The sequence below is a fragment of the Sus scrofa genome, chromosome 13 (genome assembly GCF_000003025.6).
Source record: "Sus scrofa isolate TJ Tabasco breed Duroc chromosome 13, Sscrofa11.1, whole genome shotgun sequence".
Lineage (NCBI taxonomy): Eukaryota > Metazoa > Chordata > Mammalia > Artiodactyla > Suidae > Sus > Sus scrofa.
Genome location: NC_010455.5, coordinates 151,084,014 through 151,103,135, shown reverse-complemented (window position 1 = coordinate 151,103,135; position 19,122 = coordinate 151,084,014). Strand labels below are relative to the sequence as shown.

The 19,122-nt window shown below is 38.5% G+C and overlaps 1 protein-coding gene across 1 annotated transcript in view; it reads right to left on the bottom strand.

Moving 5' to 3' along the window:
* The window catches only part of MYH15 (myosin heavy chain 15), a 148,363-nt gene that overhangs the window by 53,798 nt on the left and 75,443 nt on the right, over positions 1-19,122 (bottom strand). Inside the window, exons 26-28 of the mRNA XM_021069826.1 lie at positions 17,054-17,144; positions 14,427-14,816; positions 6,920-7,046 (exon numbers count right to left, since the gene is read on the bottom strand). Coding sequence (XP_020925485.1) covers positions 6,920-7,046; positions 14,427-14,816; positions 17,054-17,144 — 608 coding nt within the window. The remainder of the gene's footprint in view (positions 1-6,919; positions 7,047-14,426; positions 14,817-17,053; positions 17,145-19,122) is intronic.

The following is a 19,122-nucleotide window of genomic DNA, read 5'->3' as shown; positions in this document are numbered from 1 at the left end:
ACTAATGACATCTAATTAAACTCAAAAGCTTCTGCACAGCAAATGAAACGATTAAAAAAGTGAAAAGACAACACAGAGAATATGAGACAATTTTTGCAAATGACTTAACCAACAAAGGTTTAATCTCCAAAATTTACATACAACTCATACAGCAAAACAAACAGTCCAACTGAAAAATGGGCAGAAAACCTAAATAGACATTTCACCAAAGAAAACATACAGATGGCCAGCAGGCACATGAAAAAATGCTCAACATCATTAATTATTAGAGAAATGCAAATCAAAACTACAATGAGGTACCACCTCACACCAGTTAGAATGGCCATCATTAACAAATCAACAAATAATAAATGCTGGAGAGGATGAGGAGAAAAGGGAACCCTCCTACATTGTTGGTAGGAATGTAAATTGCTACAACCACTATGGAAAAAAGTATGGAAATACCTCAGAAAACTAAATATAGAATTACCATATGACCCAGCATTCCCACTCCTGGGCATATATCCAGACAAAACTTTCCTTGAAAAAGATACATGCACCCATATGTTCATCTCAGCACCATTCAAAATAGCCAAGACATGGAAACAACCTAAATGCCCATTGATGGATGAACGGTTTAGGAAGATGTGGCACATATATATAATGGAATACTACTCAGCCATAAAAAAGAACAAAATAATGCCATGTGCAGCAATGTGGATGGAACTAGAGACTCTCATACTGAGTGAGGAAGTCAGAAAAGAAAGACACCATATGATATCACTTATATGTGGTCTCTAAAATATGGCACAAATGATCTATCTATAAAACAGAAAAGGAGTTCCCGTTGTGGGGCAGTGGTTAACGAATCCGACTAGGAACCATGAGGTTGCAGGTTCGATCCCTGGGCTTGCTCAGTGGGTTAAGGATCCGGCGTTGCCGTGAGCTGTGGTGTAGGTTGCCGACGCGGCTCAGATCCCACGTTGCTGTGGCTCTGGTGTAGACCAGCGGCTACAGCTCTGATTGAACCCCTAGCCTGGGAACCTCCATATGCAGTGAGAGTGGCCCAAGAAAATGGCAAAAAGACAAAAAAAAATTCAAAAAAAAGTATAAAAAAAAAAAGTAGAAAAGATCATGGATATGTAGGACACACTCGTGTTTGTCTGGAGGAAGGGATAGGGAGTGGGATAGACTGGGAGTCTGGGGTTAGTAGATGAAAACTCTTACATTTGGAGTAGATGGGCAATGAGATCCTGCTGTACAGCACAGGGAACTATATATCTAATCACTTGTGATGGAACATGATGGAGGATAATGTGAGAAAAGGGATGTATATATATGTATGACTGGGTCACTTTGCTGTATAGCAGTAATTGACAGAACATTGTAAATCAATCATAATAAAAAATTTTTTAAAAGTCAGTCAGTATAATCCACTATAACAAAAGTCTAAAGAAAAAAAAAAAAGACCATACTTGATAAAACCATGCCTAACATAATACTCAATGGTGAAAACCCTCAAAAATAGGAACGAGAGAAGGATGTCCATTCTTGTTGCTTTTATTCTACACAGCACTAGAAGTCATAGCCACAGCAATCAGACAAGAAAGAGAGATAAAACTCATTTAAATTAGAAAGGAAGAGATAAAACTGTCACTGTTTGCAGATATGATGCTATACATAGAAGATCCTAAAGATTCCATTAAAAAAAATTAGAATGAATGACTTCAGTAAAATTGCAGGATACAAAATCAATACACAGAATCAGCTGCATTTCTGTACACTAAAACTATGAGAAAGAGAAATGAAGGAAACAATTCTGTTTATAATTGCATCAAAAGAATAAAAGACCTAGCATTAAATTTAACCAAGGAGGTAAAAGACCTGTACTTGGAAAACTCCAAGACATTGATGAAAGAAATTGAAGATACAAGAAAATGGAAAGATATTCTGTGTTCATAGAGTGGAACAATTAATATTATTAAAATGTTATTACCCAAAGCAATATACAGATTCAGTGCAACTGCTATCAAAATACATTTTTGGCATTTTTCATAAAACTAAACAAATAGCCCTAAAGTTTTTATGAAATCACAAATGACCCAGAATAGCCAAACAAATCATGAGAAAGAAGAATAAAGCTAGAGGTATCACACTCCCTGATTTCAAACTATACTACAAAGCTACAGTAATAAAAACTTTGAGACTGGCACAAAGACAGACACAGATCAATAGAATAGAACAGAGAGCCCAGAAACAAATCCACACTTAAATGGGCAATTAATTTACAACTAAGGAGCCAAGAACATACAGTGGGGAAAATACAGTCTTCAATAAATGGTGTTGGGAAATCTGGAAATTAAATTCGCAAGAATCAAAGTGGACTATTTTCTCACCACACACAAAAATAAATTCAAGATGAATTAAATATTTAATGTAAGATTTGAAACTATGTAATTCCTAGAACAAAATATGACTATATTTTTCACATAGGTCTCAGTAGTATTTTTGGATCTGTTTTCTCAGGCAAGGGAAACAAAGACAAAAATAAACTAATGGGACCTAATCAAACTAAGAAGCTTTGCACAGTACAGGAAACCATCAACAAAATGAAAAGACAACCTACTGAATGGGAGAAGATATTTGCAAATGATATATATGACAAGGATTTAATATCCAAAAGGACAAAGAATTCATACAATGTGACAAAACAAACAATTTGATTTAAAAATGAGCAGAGGGGGAGTTCCCGTTGTGGCTCAGTGGTTAACGAATCTGACTAGGAACTATGAGGTTGCGGGTGTGATCCTTGGCCTTGCTCAGTGGGTTAAGGATCTGGTGTTGCCGTGAGCTGTGGTGTAGGTTGCAGACGCGGCTCGGATCCTGCATTGCTATGGCTCTGGCGTAGGCTGGTGGCTACAGCTCAATTCAACTCCTAGCCTGGGAACCTCCATATGCCACAGGAGCACAAGAAATGGCAAAAAGACAAAATAAAATAAAATAAAATAGAAAAATAAATAAAAATGAGCAGAGGACTTAAATAAACATTTTTTTTTTCCCAAGGAAGACATACAGATGGCCAACAGACACTTGAGAAGATATTCAACATTGGTCATCACCAGGGAAATGCAAATCAAAAGCACAATGAGATTATCACTTCATACCTGCCAGAATAGTTTTATCAAGACAACAAATAGCAAGTGTTGGTGAGGAAGTGGAGAAAAGGGAGCCCTCGTGCACTGTTGATGGGATTGGAAATTGGTGCAACCACTATGGAAAACATTGTGGTTCCCTAAAATGTTCTTGAAACATCTATCCAACTCATCTGTTCCACCTCTGGATATTTACTGAAAGAAAATGAAAACACTGATTTGAAAAGATAAGTGCACTCCTACATTCATAGCTGTGTAATTTATAATAGCCATGATATGAAGGAACCTAAATGTCTTTCAATATATAGGCACAATAGGGAGTTCTGGTCTTGGTACAGTGGAAACAAATCTGACTAGGAACCATGAGGTGTGGGTTCGATCCTTGGCCTCGCTCAGTGGGTTAAGGATCTGGCATTGCTGTGAGCTGTGGTGTAGGTCGCAGATGCAGCTTGGATCTGGCATTGCTGTGGCTCTGGCATAGGCCGGCAGTTACAGCTCCAATTCAACCCCTAGCCTGGGAACCTCCATATGCTGCGGGGTGCAGCCCTGAAAAGACAAAAGACAAAATATATATATATGCACAATAGAATATTACTCAGGCCATGAAAAACAATGAAATTGTGAAATCTGCAAAAACATAGATGGACCTAGAGGGTATTATGCTAAATAAAGTCAAAGACAAATATCAAATAATTTCACTTAATGTGGAATCTAAAAAATAAACCAAATGAACAAACAAAACAATACAGAAACAGAAGCATAGATACAGAGAACAAACTGATTGTTGCCAGAGGGGAAGTGGGTGGGGGATTAGGTGAAACAGGTGAAGAAGATTAAAGGTTAAAAACTTGGCAGTTATAAAATAAATAAGTCATGAGGATATGATGTACAGTATAAGGAATACACTCAGTGGTATCAAAATAACTTTGTATGGTGACAGATGGTTACTAGACTTACTGTGGTGATCAATATGTAATATGCATCAAATGTTGAATTATTATGTTGTATGTCAACTACACTTCAATGAAAAAGAAAAAAGAAAAAAAAAGGTCTTCAAGAATTGAGAGCTGTCAAGGCCATGATGGCATATATGCATATACATATTTTCTGAAATCTAATTTTTACCTAAAAGTGCCACTTTATTACTGTCAACAAATATTGTCAGTTGTTTTCCTCATAGTTACAGGCTCCCTTGTTCATTTTTGAGAAAATATCTGCCAAATATCTAAGTCTGAATAAGCATAGTTTGTCAAATGTTCTTTCAAGTCAATATGATACTCCCTAAAAAAAAACCAAAAAACCTGCTAGTTCAGCTCAGAACTTAAACAATCACACATCCTACTTCAGTATGAAACAGAAGTGTTTTATGCATACTTTTTGTTTTGTCACACAGAATATTAAAAAGATATGTACTTGGAGTTGAGATATAGTAATTAATTTTCACTATTTCATTAAGGACATTTCTTAAGTAAAAGAGACAAAAAAAAAACTGTGAATATGTGTCAATGGATACAATGATTAATAGTACAGTGTGGTGCTACTGCCTTGCTTTGTGATAGGCTCCACCAGTTTTAAATCATGATTGCTTTTGCACCATCAATAACAGAGGCAAAAGAATTTAAAAAGAAAATAGCATCTTAGTATTAGCATCTAACCTCTTAGGTCCCCTAAAAGAGTCTTGATGATCACTGGGATTCCATAAACTAAACTTTGAGAAGCTCTAGAAGCTCTGGGTGACAACATCATATTTTAAAGTATTCCGAGGAAATGCCAATCCATTAGGGAGATGGAACTAACATATCACATATTTTATAGAACTAGGACTCACTTAACATGGCTCAGTTGACGCATTTACTACTGGCCTTCTTTGAAAGCAGAGTATAATCAGCGGACAGGCCAGGGCTAGAGAAAGGATATTTGGTGATAGTAGCAAAAAAAAAAAAAAAAAAAAAAAAAAAACCCTGGAACATAGACCTAGTGAGAGGAGGGGAGGTTTGGATAGGTATATACTTAAAATGCAATTCATACAAAAGCCGAAAAGATAAAGTGAAGAATTAAAAGAGGAAGTAAAAGGTCCTGCATCCTAAGCAGAATTATCATGTCAGATCCACTTTCATTTCACTCGCCACCAATTTCCTCATCAAAAACTGAGTAGAAAATTAATGCCAGTAAGTAAGGGGAGGTAGGCAATGCCTATCAAGCAAATTGTATACAGACTTTCCTTCAGGGACAGACACACAGGTATTCTCCAGCCTGTCTCTGGACTTCACAGTCCCCAAGCAGACTCCGTCCTAAATGGCACAGAACATCAGATGGGGGGGGGTTCCATAATGAAGACAAGTGTCACACACCCTGTCCCCAGCATAAGAAGAGTGGAGTCTTACTTAGTGCCCCTGCTAGAACTCAAAACACTTTCCTCTTCTAGATTTCCAGATTTGTAGTTCTGCCAGTTTATTTTCATTTAGCTTTGAGTTTAGCTATTGTGTCTAGAAACAGAGGTGTCCATGGCTGGAGGCTGGTTCTACAGTCCAAATGGCCTTCATCTCTCTTTTGAAAATGAGTGCCTCTGGGCATCAAGAACACACTGTTTATTTTCATTGATCTATGAATTTTATACCTGGGAGTATATTACTAAAAGTAATTCTAATTACAGACAAATAGCTAGCCACATGCTGTTCATAGCAGAGAAACAAGTTACAGGGCCAGGTGAAGTAAACCACTGTCTATCTACTTGATGGATTAGAAATGCTGTTATAAATTGGTATGCAAGATATGAAAAAGTTCTTGACACAATGAAAAAGAAAAAACCCAAACAGATTGCCACCATGTGAAAGATAGAAAAGAAAACCCCCTAATAATAGTGGTTGATATTGAGAATAAGCCATGAAACATTGTTCAATTGTAATTTATCAAATGTTTGCCCATCTCCAATAGGTGTCAGGTATTGTTCTAGAGGATTGACAGATTATCAGTGAGCAAAACAAAGACCCCTGCCCTCGTGCAAATTGCATTCTGGCACATGGAGACAAGACAAACTTATTTATTATGTCAAGCATGAAGCTTCCTTGAAGATATTAAATTCTATGAAAATAGAAGCACATGGAGAAAACCAGTTGAGAACACTCAGATGTCACCTTCTCAAAAAGGGCTATCCTGACTTCCCCTAGTTATCTGTTTGACTAACCCTCATTTTCAAATCTTTGCAGAATTAATTGGACATTTTAGGTAGAGGAAATAGGGAAGCACTCTAGGGTGGGAGTGTGCTTGGTATGTCCAAAACACAGCAAAGAGGGTAAGGTAACCAAGGCAGAATAAGAAAAGGGAAAACAGAAGTGGTCAGAGAGATAATGGGGCTCAATCATGTGGCCCCTGCAAGCTATTGTATTGACTATGGCTTTTACTGAGTGTAAAAAAAGAGGTGTGGGTTCACTATATAAAATTAGAAACAATGCCTATTTCAGTGAGGTAGATGTGATAAAGAGGCATGTCTTGTAGACTGCGTGGATAGGCCCTACCCTTTTTTGATCTTGAGAGTGGCTTCAGCCAACTGCACATTGCTTTTCTCCTTCATGAAAAAGAGCTGGGCAGGGCCTCCCAAAGTGGCACAGGGGTGATACTTCCAAGGTAAGAGCAAGTCTGTGGATGAGGGTACATCCAGGACCTCATTCCTCCCCTGGAATCGTTAACTGCCCCTCTGGCTCAGTGAAGTGTTCATCATCTCAGCAGTCTGTGCAGCAGTCTGCTGGGATGGGGACAGAGAAGTAAAGCAGCACAGAACGTTTCCTCACCATTCTCATTCCGTAGCTTTGCCTTCTGTGCTGTCAGGTCATTTGCCAACTGAGTCACCTCATCTAGTTTTGCATTTGCTTCATTCAAGCGTTCTTCATGTAGACCACAGAGCTTCTCAGCATTAGCCTGTGAGTTGAGAAGAAGAGGTTGGACATGATTTATAGAAGCCGTGCTGAATTAACTGGATAAGGAAGGAGGATAGGGGTGGTTCCTGGGACCACTGTTCTCTGCTCTGCCCTGAAAGCCACAGCCAGCACTGGGAAACCACATTTTCTAATTTAAGTAAGTACAATAGACTGGGCCCCCTAAGAGGCCAAAATTTTCAGATCTTATGTGATAAAGGAGAAACCCAGCTCTCTGGGTATTTAGATCCCCTTCTAGAATTCTTTACTTTTCTGAAAAAAGGAAATGTCTCAAATACTGATGAAATACATATTCATAATTTGTGACAGTATATTATATATTTAACCATATTTATTTCCTGCTAGAATATAAGTTTCATGACAGTAGAGAGTCCATCTAATCACAGATTATACCCCCAGTACCTAGAATAGTGTCTAGCATATACTAGGAGCTCCAGTATCAAGGAAGTCATTTCAGAGGGAAGGGAAAGATACAAGAGGATAGGGGAGGAAGGAAGGAAATGCAAAGGGCTGACCAAGAAGGACAGGAGAAAGCAGGTGGATCTGAGCTGATTCTGCATAATAGCAGAATTAAACTGTCAAAACTGAACCCTCCCAATCCCTAAGGCTGCAGGCTCATGAGTTAGTGTTTCAATCCCAAACCCCAACTTCTCAGAATTAGTTGTTAATGTTTGAAGAAAATGACATGCCATTTGGCCTTTGTGCTTCTACTTGATTTAGGTAACTAATCATCAGATTCTTGCCAAACTCTGGAAGCTATGCCAATGACTTTGAAGCCCAATATCTTTAGGACAAAGAGCTGCCAAGTGTAAGATGGTGCTATCCTCTTTGCCTAGCTGTAATCTTCATTCCTTTTTTTTTTTTTTGGTAGGGCTACACCTGAGGCATATGGAAGTTCCCAGGCTAGGGGTCAAATCAGCTGCAGTTGCCAGCTTACAACACAGTCATAGCAACAAGGGATCTGAGATGCATCTAAAATCTATGCTGCAGCTTGCAGCAGTGCAGGATCCTTAACCCACTGAGTGAGGCCAGGGATCAAACCCTCATCCTCATGGACACTATGTTGGCTTCTTAACCCCTGAGCCACAGTGGGAACTCTGCATTCTTATTATTAATATATCAGAAGTCATAAAATGACACTTGATGGTACTATATAGATCCATGGTTCTATCAATTTTACATAGCTGTTTTTGTGTTTTATATGTGTTAAATCTCATTTTATATGATAACCCCATGAGACTTTTGTCTCTATAAAGAAAGAGTGCTATGGAAATAGAAGATGATGACAAAGAAAGGATCACATCAATAGCATTCCAAAAAAAAAATGGTAAAAACCATGAAATCTAATTTAAGTCTACTAGTTTCAATTTTGACCTAATTTCTATGATAGAGCAATGGCTATGGACCAGAAACATTTCAAAGAAGATGCCAGTTTTGGTCCTCTGGGAAACTTCTGAATCAGCAAGTATTTTGGAGCTCTCCAGCTGGAGCCTATGCTGTGTTGAAGATTGTTCTCTTTAAGCTTACACTGATGAATATTATGAACTCCTTATGAAAGACTCCTAGATTACATCTTATATCCACAAGGCCAAATGAAGTGCTTGACAGAAAAAAAGGGGGGGGCACTTAATAAATGTCTAAGGCACTCAAATTATTGCAGATGTTACTGAGATGTTGACCAACATACCCACTAACATTTAGTTAGAGGTCGCATTTCAAGGGTTCCTTATAAATCCCAAACCCTCATTTTTTTTTTTTCTTTTTACTGCCACACGAGCAGTATATGGAAGTTCCCAGGCCAGGGGCTGATTGTAGCTGTAGCTACAACCTACACCACAGCCATGAATCTGCAGCCTACTCCACAGCTTGTGGCAACACTGGATCCTTAACCCACTGAACAAAGCTAGGGATCCACCCCACATCTTCACAGAAACAACACTGGGTCCTTAACCCATTGAGCCAAAATGGGAACTCCAAACCCTCAATTTTTTTAAACTTGGCCAGCATTATCCACTTGTTAACAAACAAGTGAAGAGCCAAATCTGGTTTCTGCCCATTTGGAGGCTGATAAGGAATGCCATGTAGTTCTGTTCACAGATGTTCTGCAGTATACCCAGTCCTTGTGACAGTTATGAAACCAAACCTGACAGAGATTCAACAACAAGCTTTTTGTGCCATGTCATCAGCATCATATAGGTTGGAGTACTGATGTTAAATGCCAGGCACACTCAATTACCCACACTCTCCTCTTGCTACTAGAAGCAACAGTAGCAATAAAAAAAAGAGGTCTTATTTTGTAATGTCTAATATTTTGAATGTTGAATAATATGTTTGCTCTTACTTCAGAAAGTAATTTAAGGAGTTCCCTTCGTGGCTCAGCGGCTAACGAATCCGACTAGGAACCATGAGGTTGCAGGTTCCATCCCTGGCCTTGCTCAGTGGGTTGAGGATCTGGTGTTGCTGTGAGCTATGGTGTGGGTTGCAGATGCAGCTCAGATCCCATGTTGCTGTGGCTGTGACGTAGGCTGGCTGCTATAGCTCTGATTCGACCCCTAGCCTGGGAACCTCCATATGCTACGAGTGCGGCCCTAAAAAGACAAAAAAAAAAAAAAAAAAAAAAAAAAAAAAGAAAAGGAAGTAATTTGACAGTCAAAGTCAGCACACTCACTTTCCTTAATATTCCTCCAGAGCTCAGATTGGCTTAATTTTATAAATGAAAAAACAGAGGGGCTAAATACCTTGCCTAAATTCACACAGCTAGTATGTGTTAGATTTAGGATTTGAACTGATAAACTGCCTGAGAAGATGTAAAAAAAAAAAAAAAAAAAAAAAAAAAAGTCAAGCACTAGATACTAGAGCTCTAAGTATCTGTTGTAACAAATAATAACAAAGGAAGGGTTAAGGATTGATTGCCTTAAAGTCCTAGTTGGCTCAAATTGTTGCAAATCCTACGTCCCAGAAGAAACTGGATAAAAATGTGATGACAATGTGAACCATCTTCATTTTATGTTAACTCCAATGATAAATGACCCATGAACTGGGACAGGAGGAACACAGCCAGATGTGAGAAATGCCACTTCTGCGTATGCCCTCCAGTATACTCTGCTACATACCTATTTGCTGAGGGTGGGGGAAGAACACAGATCTCTAAAAGACAGCTTGGTCAATGGTGGGGAAAATGTAAGTGATGGAGCCAGAGACTGCCCAGTTTTCAAGAGGAGACTGTGTGGTAAAGCCCAGTTGGTCTGTGCATATCTGCAGAGAGGACAGCCACCCAGGCACACAGAAAAGGCGTTTGCCCCTAGGCAGAGCTTCCAATAGTAGAAATCATGGGCCCTGTTAACACTACTATAGTGTTTTCCATTGAAAAAGTATTTTCATAAGCAGGATATGCAGGAGACAATTAAATTGTTTATCTGGAGGTGGCCTACACAGGGATAGAACATTCAAAGGGGTGGTACCATCAAAATTTAAGCTTGAAGATAGGAGGTTCAAATTTAAGCTTGAAGATTAGACACAAAATTTTGATACCAGGCAGGAAGAGGTTAAGGGAATAATGCACATGCATCCTGAAGTCAGTTCTTAAAATGATGCATAAAAATGCTGCCTCCTAGAAATCCAGAAACCAATGGGAATTCAAAATAATCAAGATAATTGTGAGATTGCCTATAACTTCTAAATTGCCCGGGGCCTCTCTGTCAGCATAATGTGCTTTCGAAAATGTTTCAGTTTCCACTGTACCACTGAGTATTGGCATTTTTGGCACTATAATTCAGGAAAAGATGAAGTAAACAATTCTAGATAAAGTTCAGCATAATGTATATGCCTATGAGAGTGAAGGGAATCAATTTATCCCACCAAGAAATATGTAAGGCAGTGACAGAATGTGGTCAGCCACAGATATACACAAGATTTGGAGCTGAGGGCCATCTCTGCTATATAATTTTTGTGACCTTGGACAAATCATTGGACCTGTGAGTCACAGAATCCCCAAGAGGCCTGTGTAAAAACTAATGCTAGTAACTGAGTATACAGATTATAGAAAGCATGTAGTACACACGAGTAAAATAAGACCTAGTTTCTGCCTTAGAAATGTTTTCTATTTAAGCAAAGTGAAAAGACTATATAATGCAGCAGTACTAGGGGGACAAGAATTCAGATACAGATAAAATTTTAATAAAGGAAGTTAAATTTGAGCATTCCATGGAGACACTTCAGTTTGGAAAAGGCATATTGGTAGAAAAATGGATATTTGGTGGAAGACAAGCATCCTTGCATGGAGGATCCAGAAAGCAAAATAATGGAATCTGAAACTGGCAGAGCAAATGGAGTCAGATCACAGGCTCTAGCGAATCTTGAAGGGCAGAAGTTTGGAGTTCACTTTGAAGCAGGGACATGATTCAATAAAGCCATCTCAAAATGTTCATATGGATACCATATAAAATAGAAAGAAGGACTAAAAGGAAAAAAGACTAAAAGCAAAAAAAGATAATTTAGAAAGCCCTTGCAAGAGTCCAGTTAAAAGATAATGAAAGTCCGGAGTTCCTGTCATGGCTCAGCAGAAACAAATCTGACTAGCATCCATGAGGACGCAGGTTCAATCCCTGGCCTCACTCAGTGGGTTAAGGATCCAGCGTTGCTGTGAGCTGTGGTGTAGGTTGCAGACGTGGCTCAGATCTGGCATTGCTGTGGCTATGGCATAAGCCAGCAGCTCCAGCTCTGATTCAACCCCAGCTTGGGAACCTCCTTATGCTGCGGGTATGGCCCTAACATGACAAAAAGAAAGATAATGAAAGTCCTACATGTGAATGGGAATGGAATGAAAAGTTGCAAGATGGTGTGAAATGGATCTGCTGTAATAATTAATTGGAAAGCAAAAGACAAGAGAGGAAATAAGTAATCAATTATAGGCTTAGATCCTGGGTGATGGAAGAAATGGGGTGCCAGGGACAAACATGTCCCCAGGAAATGTGTCAGCTTCAGGAGAAGGTAATGAGCTTGGTTTTAGACATGCTAATTTGAAGGAAGGGAGACATTACTGAACTTCGAAAGAACCAGTTAAGGAAATACTTTTAAGATAATCAGAGGAAATAAAAGACACTGTAGAGCTTAAAGGAGGGAGGAGGTATGAGGTTTACACCCACTTGTGGGAGCTAGTCTCCAAGAATGGCCCCTCAATGAGCCAAACTTCAGAGTATCCACCCCCCTACCCCTGTGCCTCATCACTGATGGGAGTCAGACAGTACTGTAAGCCTACCTCACAAGAATCTCAGCAGCTTCTACTTTGGTCTCTTGGAATACCTCCTTTTGGTGCCCTGAATTGTCATGAAAGAAGTCCAGATTCCAGGTGCTATGCTGTGAGGAAACCAAGCTAGCCATATGGAGAGGTCCCATGAAAAGAGAGATTTCCAAACAGCCCCCAACTGTGCAGCTATCCCAGCCCCTGAGCCAGACATGTGAGTGAATAAAACAATTCCAGCCTTAACTGCCATCTGAGCTAACCTGTCAATCCCTAGAACCAAGAGAGAATAATAGTTGTTTTAAGCGCCAAGGTTTTAGGGTAATTTGTTATATATCAATAGATAAATAGAATATTACTCTTTAGTTAAGGAGTCAGATTAAGAGAGATATGGACAGATTGGTTTTCTCTCCAAATATAATCCCTGGTATGTGAGGGAAAGTCTTTTGGTTTTTAAAATGGGCAAATATGGAGTTCCCATCGTGGCTCAGTGGTTAACAAATCCAACTAGGAACCATGAGGTTGCGGGTTCGATCCCTGGCCTTGCTCAATGGGTTAAGGATCCGGTGTTGCCTGACCTGTGGTGTAGGTTGCAGATGTGGCTCAGATCCTGTGTTGCTGTGACTCTGTTGTAGGCCGGCGGCTACAGCTCCAATTCAACCCCTAGCCTGGGAACCTCCATATGCCGCGGGTACGGCCCTAGAAAAGACAAAAAGACAAAAAAAAAAAAAAAAAATTAAAATGGGTAAATAATAGTTATGTGGAAGATTATTTTGTTTTTTGGAACAAGAAGGGAAGAAATGGATGAGTGAATAACTATTAAGGTGAAGAGAGAAATTATAATTAATGGTCTTAATCTTTTCAGATAGGTCTTATTTATTAAAAGGATGAATTCAGAAAGGCAGGGTTAGAGTCTGATTTTGTTTCTCTTCTAAAATAAAAGTAAGTTAGATGATTAAAGAACTTCTCAGCAGCAATGAAATTCTAGAGGAAGTTAGAAAGTATAAAATTCACACCTAATTAGTATGGATTTATGGTGAACCTATCAACAGTTTTATGATTTTATGACTTCCCACTAAAATGTACAGAAACAGAAGAGTTCCTGAGGATAAAGAAGAGGCACAGAGTGTAGAGGGAGTGCAGTCTTCCAGGGCTCGCTTTGGCTAAAGAAGGAAAATGAAGCCAACAAGGCATGGATTGAAAATATTTTCATTGCTGAGTTGAAGACAGAATCCACAGTAAATGCAGAATATGGAAGAGATGAAGAAGAGAAATCCTAAGTACTCATTAAACTTATATTTTAAAATAATCAGAAGTGGGATGGCTGGGATGGTGGAGAGAAAGAGAGGGGAAAGCAGGGTAGTCGTATTTCTTTCTACTCAATGTGGTCTTTAAAGTAAGTTAAGGCTAAACATTTCAGGAGCCACTCGGCATCTCAGAAGAAAGTCTACAGTTTTCTGGCCACCATCCATGGAGATCAAGCTTTATTGTTGGTTCATCCCTTTCCCAGATGGCTACAGATTCTGCTCATGAGGAGAATTTGGCACCAGCTATTTGCTCTGCACGACCTCAAGCCAGCCTCCTCTCAACTGCCAGAAGGTAAGGAGGCCCTTACCTGTGATCTGATACTAGTCATTTGAGATGAGAACTTGCAGTGTAGAGATTAATGGGCTCAGGGAAGAGAGAACATGTGATAAAGTTTCTCTTAGTGTTGGCTCCTTAAAGAGATGCCAGAAGACATGAAGGAGAAAACGTTTTTTCTTCCCTGAAAAGCCATTTGTTCAGAGGGACTTGAAATACCTGAGCCACGCCCACGCTAAGGATGGCTCCCAACTCAAAGCAGTTCTTCAGGAGAGAAACACCACTCAAAAGCTAGTGGCTTCACTTTTCCAGCCTACTTATGACATCATCACCAGAAAGACCCACAAGGAACATGGACTGGAAGTCCAATAAAACTGGATGCCACTGTCAGGCTACATTCAGGTGATGGTCATGTGACAATAACTGTTGAGATTAGACTTGATCTAGCCAATCTCAAGACTATATCCTTCACTAGCAAATCCCCCTGCCACCACCAACTTCCATGTTCTAAAACCTCAAGGAGGGCTTGGCAATGGTCCTTACCTTAGCTCTGGTCATCTGCTCAACCTGAGTCAGGAGGTCATTCACTTCTAACTGCAAGTCACCCTTGTCTTTTTCCAGGGTCTGCTTGATCTGTTGTAGATTTTCTACCTGGCTCTCCAGCTCAGCCAGGCTGTCTGCGTGTCTCTTTTTCAAAGAGGCAGAAGTTGCCTCAAAGTGCAGTGTGGCCTCTTCCATGTCTTGGCGAAGCTTCTGGAATTTTGTTTCCTGTTTCTTAGATATCTCCAGCTGAGCCAAACTGGCCCCTCCTGCCTCCTCCAGCCTCTCATTCAAGTCTTCCAGCTCCCGGGTGAGGTCAGCTCTCTCCCTCTCTACCTTGGCTCGAGTAGTCCTTTCAGCTTCCAGCTCCTCTTTCAAATCCTGTATCTGAGTCTATAGCAGTAAATAATTTTGACTTTTACTAAGCTCTTGGAGCATATTTTATGTTCAAGAGCTTTACTGTATTTTTAAAAAATTTCTCACAACTAAGAAAAATAGCATAACACTTTTGGTTCCCATTTTTATAGTTTAAAGAAGATAGAATACACAGAAATTAAGTTATTTGCTCCTAATCAGTACCAAGACCAGAATTAGAATTGGCAATTCCTTCCAATTTTTCAGCCCTTAGTGATGAGCAACTTCATTATGTTATATACATGGAGGGGACATTTAAACACAAAGCACTTTCCAAAGGAATAGAGAACATCTTTCATATAACAAGAAAACACTTGAAAGAGAATTTATTTTTAAAAAATGATAAATTTTATATACAATACCTCATTTATCTAGCATTTGTTTACCCAACAACCTCAACTATTACAAACTTGGGCAAAAATCTGATCGATAGACTGAATATCTCCAAGTTCAGGTGCTAACTCATAAGAAAGAGCAGCAATTTAATTTTATACACAATTCTGACAAGACTTGGTTACTTGGCCAACTTAAGTTCCTTAGTTTTCAGGTGATTTCAAGTAGTAGGACAATTGAAGTAACAAATTAAAATTGATGGAGGAATAAGAGTCCTAACTGAATAGCAATCTGTTATCATTAGAAGCAAAATTATTAGATAAAGAAAAGTAGTGACAAGAAATCTCAGAGCCCAAAAGTCTTTCAGTGTAAGCGCAAATAGCTGTACAAATCTCCATAGCATCATTGTGGGACAGTCCAATAAAGCCAATGATGTTCATTAACATCACCTTAAATAACAAGGCATAGGTTAAGGTAGAAGGAAAAAAGGATAAATTCTATTTTAGGGAGTTCCCATCATGGCTCAGTGGTTAACGAATCTGACTAGGAACCATAAGGTTGCGAGTTCGATCCCTGGCCTCTCTCAGTGGGTTAAGGATCCGGCCTTGCCATGAGCTGTGGTGTAGGTTGCAGAAGAGGCTCAAATCTGGCATTGCAGTGGCTCTGGCATAGGGGGGTAGCTACAGCTCCAATTCCATCCCTAGCCTGAGAACCTCCATATGCCATGGGTGTGGCCCTAAAAAGACAAAAAAAAAATCTATTTTAGGGTATTTTTCCTTAAATACTGGTATGATGGCTTAGAGGAAGCTGTTTTCCTGTTTTCTAAATGGATAAGGCTATCAGATCTGTAGATTAGTTAATGACAGAGCAGGTACTAAAAATTTATGATTTCTACACCAGGTGATCATGATCCCCTTACAATCAGTTATCTTGGAATCCAATTCCTTTATTCCAAACAATACTGTCATTGACCCAAACATTTCTGAAACGTTTCTTCAGAAATAATCTTCGGAGCATTTTAAAATCATTAAGGTAAGAAAATTTGTATTTGATAAACTGAAATTGTTTTTGGATAAAGTATCATTTGAAGACAAGTCTGGTGAATATGACAGATAATTGCTTGGAGATTGATACCATGTTATAAAGTATCTCCCTAAAGAAGTGAGACTCACTGGTCTTATCTGGCTCAAAATGTCTCAGAAAAAAAGTTCCAAAATGATTTTGAGTAACATTTACATTAGTGAGCTGAATATTTAGCTCCAAAGAAGAAAATCCATCCACACATATATGTGAGGAGTTATATGTATCCATATTTTAAATTATTTTATAATGTGGTCATATAGTATAAAACAGCGGCATGGTATAAATTTTATAAATAGCTGCTCATTATCAAATAATGTTTGGAGGCTACAAGTAGCTACGAAACAAATTTTCAGCATAATTGCCTTCTAATCACAAAGACTAATCACCATAAAAAATTAAATTGGTAACATTGAACGCTTACCACAGGTCAGCCACTGAGCTTACCACTTTAATGTACTATTGCATTTAATTTTAGCTAAAAGATTGTCAGAAGTAGATTAATGGGTAAAAATACACACATTCAGAATTTTAGCACAATACCTAGTTTATGTCAAACATTCAACAAATTAGCTATTTGTTTTTATTATCTTCATAATAAGGAAATCAAAGCTTAAACAGTAGTTTTCCCCTGAGTCCCATATCTGTAGAATGTCATGTTATCTTCTCAACCACCACCTTTTCTGCCTCTGTCTGTAGTTGGCTAAGTTACAGATACCTCAGGAGAGCATTTGTCACTGAAGCACCAATCACCCCTCTGGGATCTAACTACATGTGCACACAGGTATTTGATAAATAATTACCTGTTGCTCCTTAAGCATCTTCTGAAGCTGAGCCACCCGGCCTTTCTCATTCTCTACCTGTGAACTCATCTGATTCATTTCTAATTCTTTCCTGTTAGGAAAAGAAGTATCAAGTAGAATTGCTCAGAGTAAAAACATTTTGTTTAAACATTCTTTAAATTATAGTGATAACACATGGATTCATTCTTGTTGTAAAAATTCAGCTATTACATCTATATCTGAAGTCTTCTTGGCTGTTATACCCAGCCTCTCTTCCTTCTCTGGAGGTAATCACCATAATCAGTTGGGTGTGAATCCTTCCAGACACTTAGTTCTAAGTATTGACATGTTTGTGCTTATATACAGGTAGAAAGAGTTTCATTTTCTTTACTGTGAAAGGTATAATATTTTATACATTTATATTTATAGAGTACAGCATTTTTAACCCAATAAAACATGGAGATTTTTCCATGTTGGCCTACACATAGATTGTATCTCTTAAAACTTAAATGTGACAGGGAGTTCGCATTGTGGCTCAGCGATTAATGAACCCGACTAGTGTCCATGAGGACTCAGGTTTAATCCCTGGCCTTGCTCAGTGGGTCAAGGATCCAGCATTGCCAGGAGCTGTGGTGTAGGTTACAGACATGGCTCAGATCTGGCATTGCTGTGGCTGTGGCGTAGGCCAGTGGCTACAGCTCTGATTGGACCCTTAGCCTGGGAACCTCCATATGCCAAGGGTGTGGCCCTAAGACAAAAAAATAAAAGAAAAAAAAACTTAAATGCGACATACTAGTATATGATTTATATATCATATAAAACATCATGCAGTTTATCCATTTCCCTATTAATAAGAACTTCTCTCCTCCCCAATTTTACTTTTACAAATAATACTGTTTATATACATGTGCCTTTGTGTACATGTGAGTAATTCTACAGAGCAGATGTTGAGCAAGAAATTTCTGTGCTGGGTATAGGTATGTGTTTAAAAACTTATAACCTTGCCTTTTGCCCTCCAATAGCAATGTGAGATTATTTCTCTACATTTAAACTTAATCTTAGCATCCTTTAAAATTTTTCCTAATTAATAGATTAGCATGTCATTGTTTTATTATGAATGACCTTGTTTACTAGTAAGGGCAGCATGCTGTCAACTATGAGGATTTTCAAATGAGCAATAAAACAAATGGACTGCCCTCTTGTGTCCTTTGCCCATTTTTCTGTTAGGTTGTTCATCTAGTTATTGAATTATAGATTTTCCTTTAGTATTCTGGATATTTATTTTTGATATCTGTTGCAAATATTTATCCTGCTTTAAATTTTACCTCAATTTTATTTACATTGGTTTTTGCCACAGAACTGTTTAAAATGTTAACGTATAAACATCAAATTTACCAAGATTTTCTTATGTTTTTGGCTTTTTGTGATTTATTCAAGGAGTTTCCTAAGAATCCAATTGCCTAAGACTTACCATGTTGTTGTTGTTGTTACTACAGAACATTTAACATGAGATCTACCCTCTCAACCAATATTTAAATGTACACTACTGCTAACTATAGGAATGATGTACAGATCTCTAGAACTTAATCATCTTGCATGATGGAAATTTTATACCCATTGAACAGCAACTACACACTCCCCCCTGCCTTCAAGCCCCTGGTAACCACCATTCTACTCTGTTTCTATGAGTTTGACTGTTTTAGATGCCTCATATAATTGGAATCATGCAGGATTTGTCTTTCCGTGACTGACTTATTTTATTTAGCATAATGTCCTCCAGGTTCATCCATGTTGTCACATATGACAGGATTTCCTTTAAAAAGAGGCTAACATTCCATTATATGTACATACATTTTTTAAATCCATTCATCCATTACTGGGCATTTTGGTTATTTTCATATGTTGGCTATTGAGAATAAACAGCATCTTCTAATGATTTTATAGTTTTACTTTTACATTTAATTCTTTAGTGCAACTGGACTTTGGGTGTGTGTGAATAGTGTCAGGAAGAAATTTAACTTTTGCCTCAGGAAATGAATAGCTAATCATCTCAGTACTATTTATTTAAAATAGTCTATCATGTCATCACT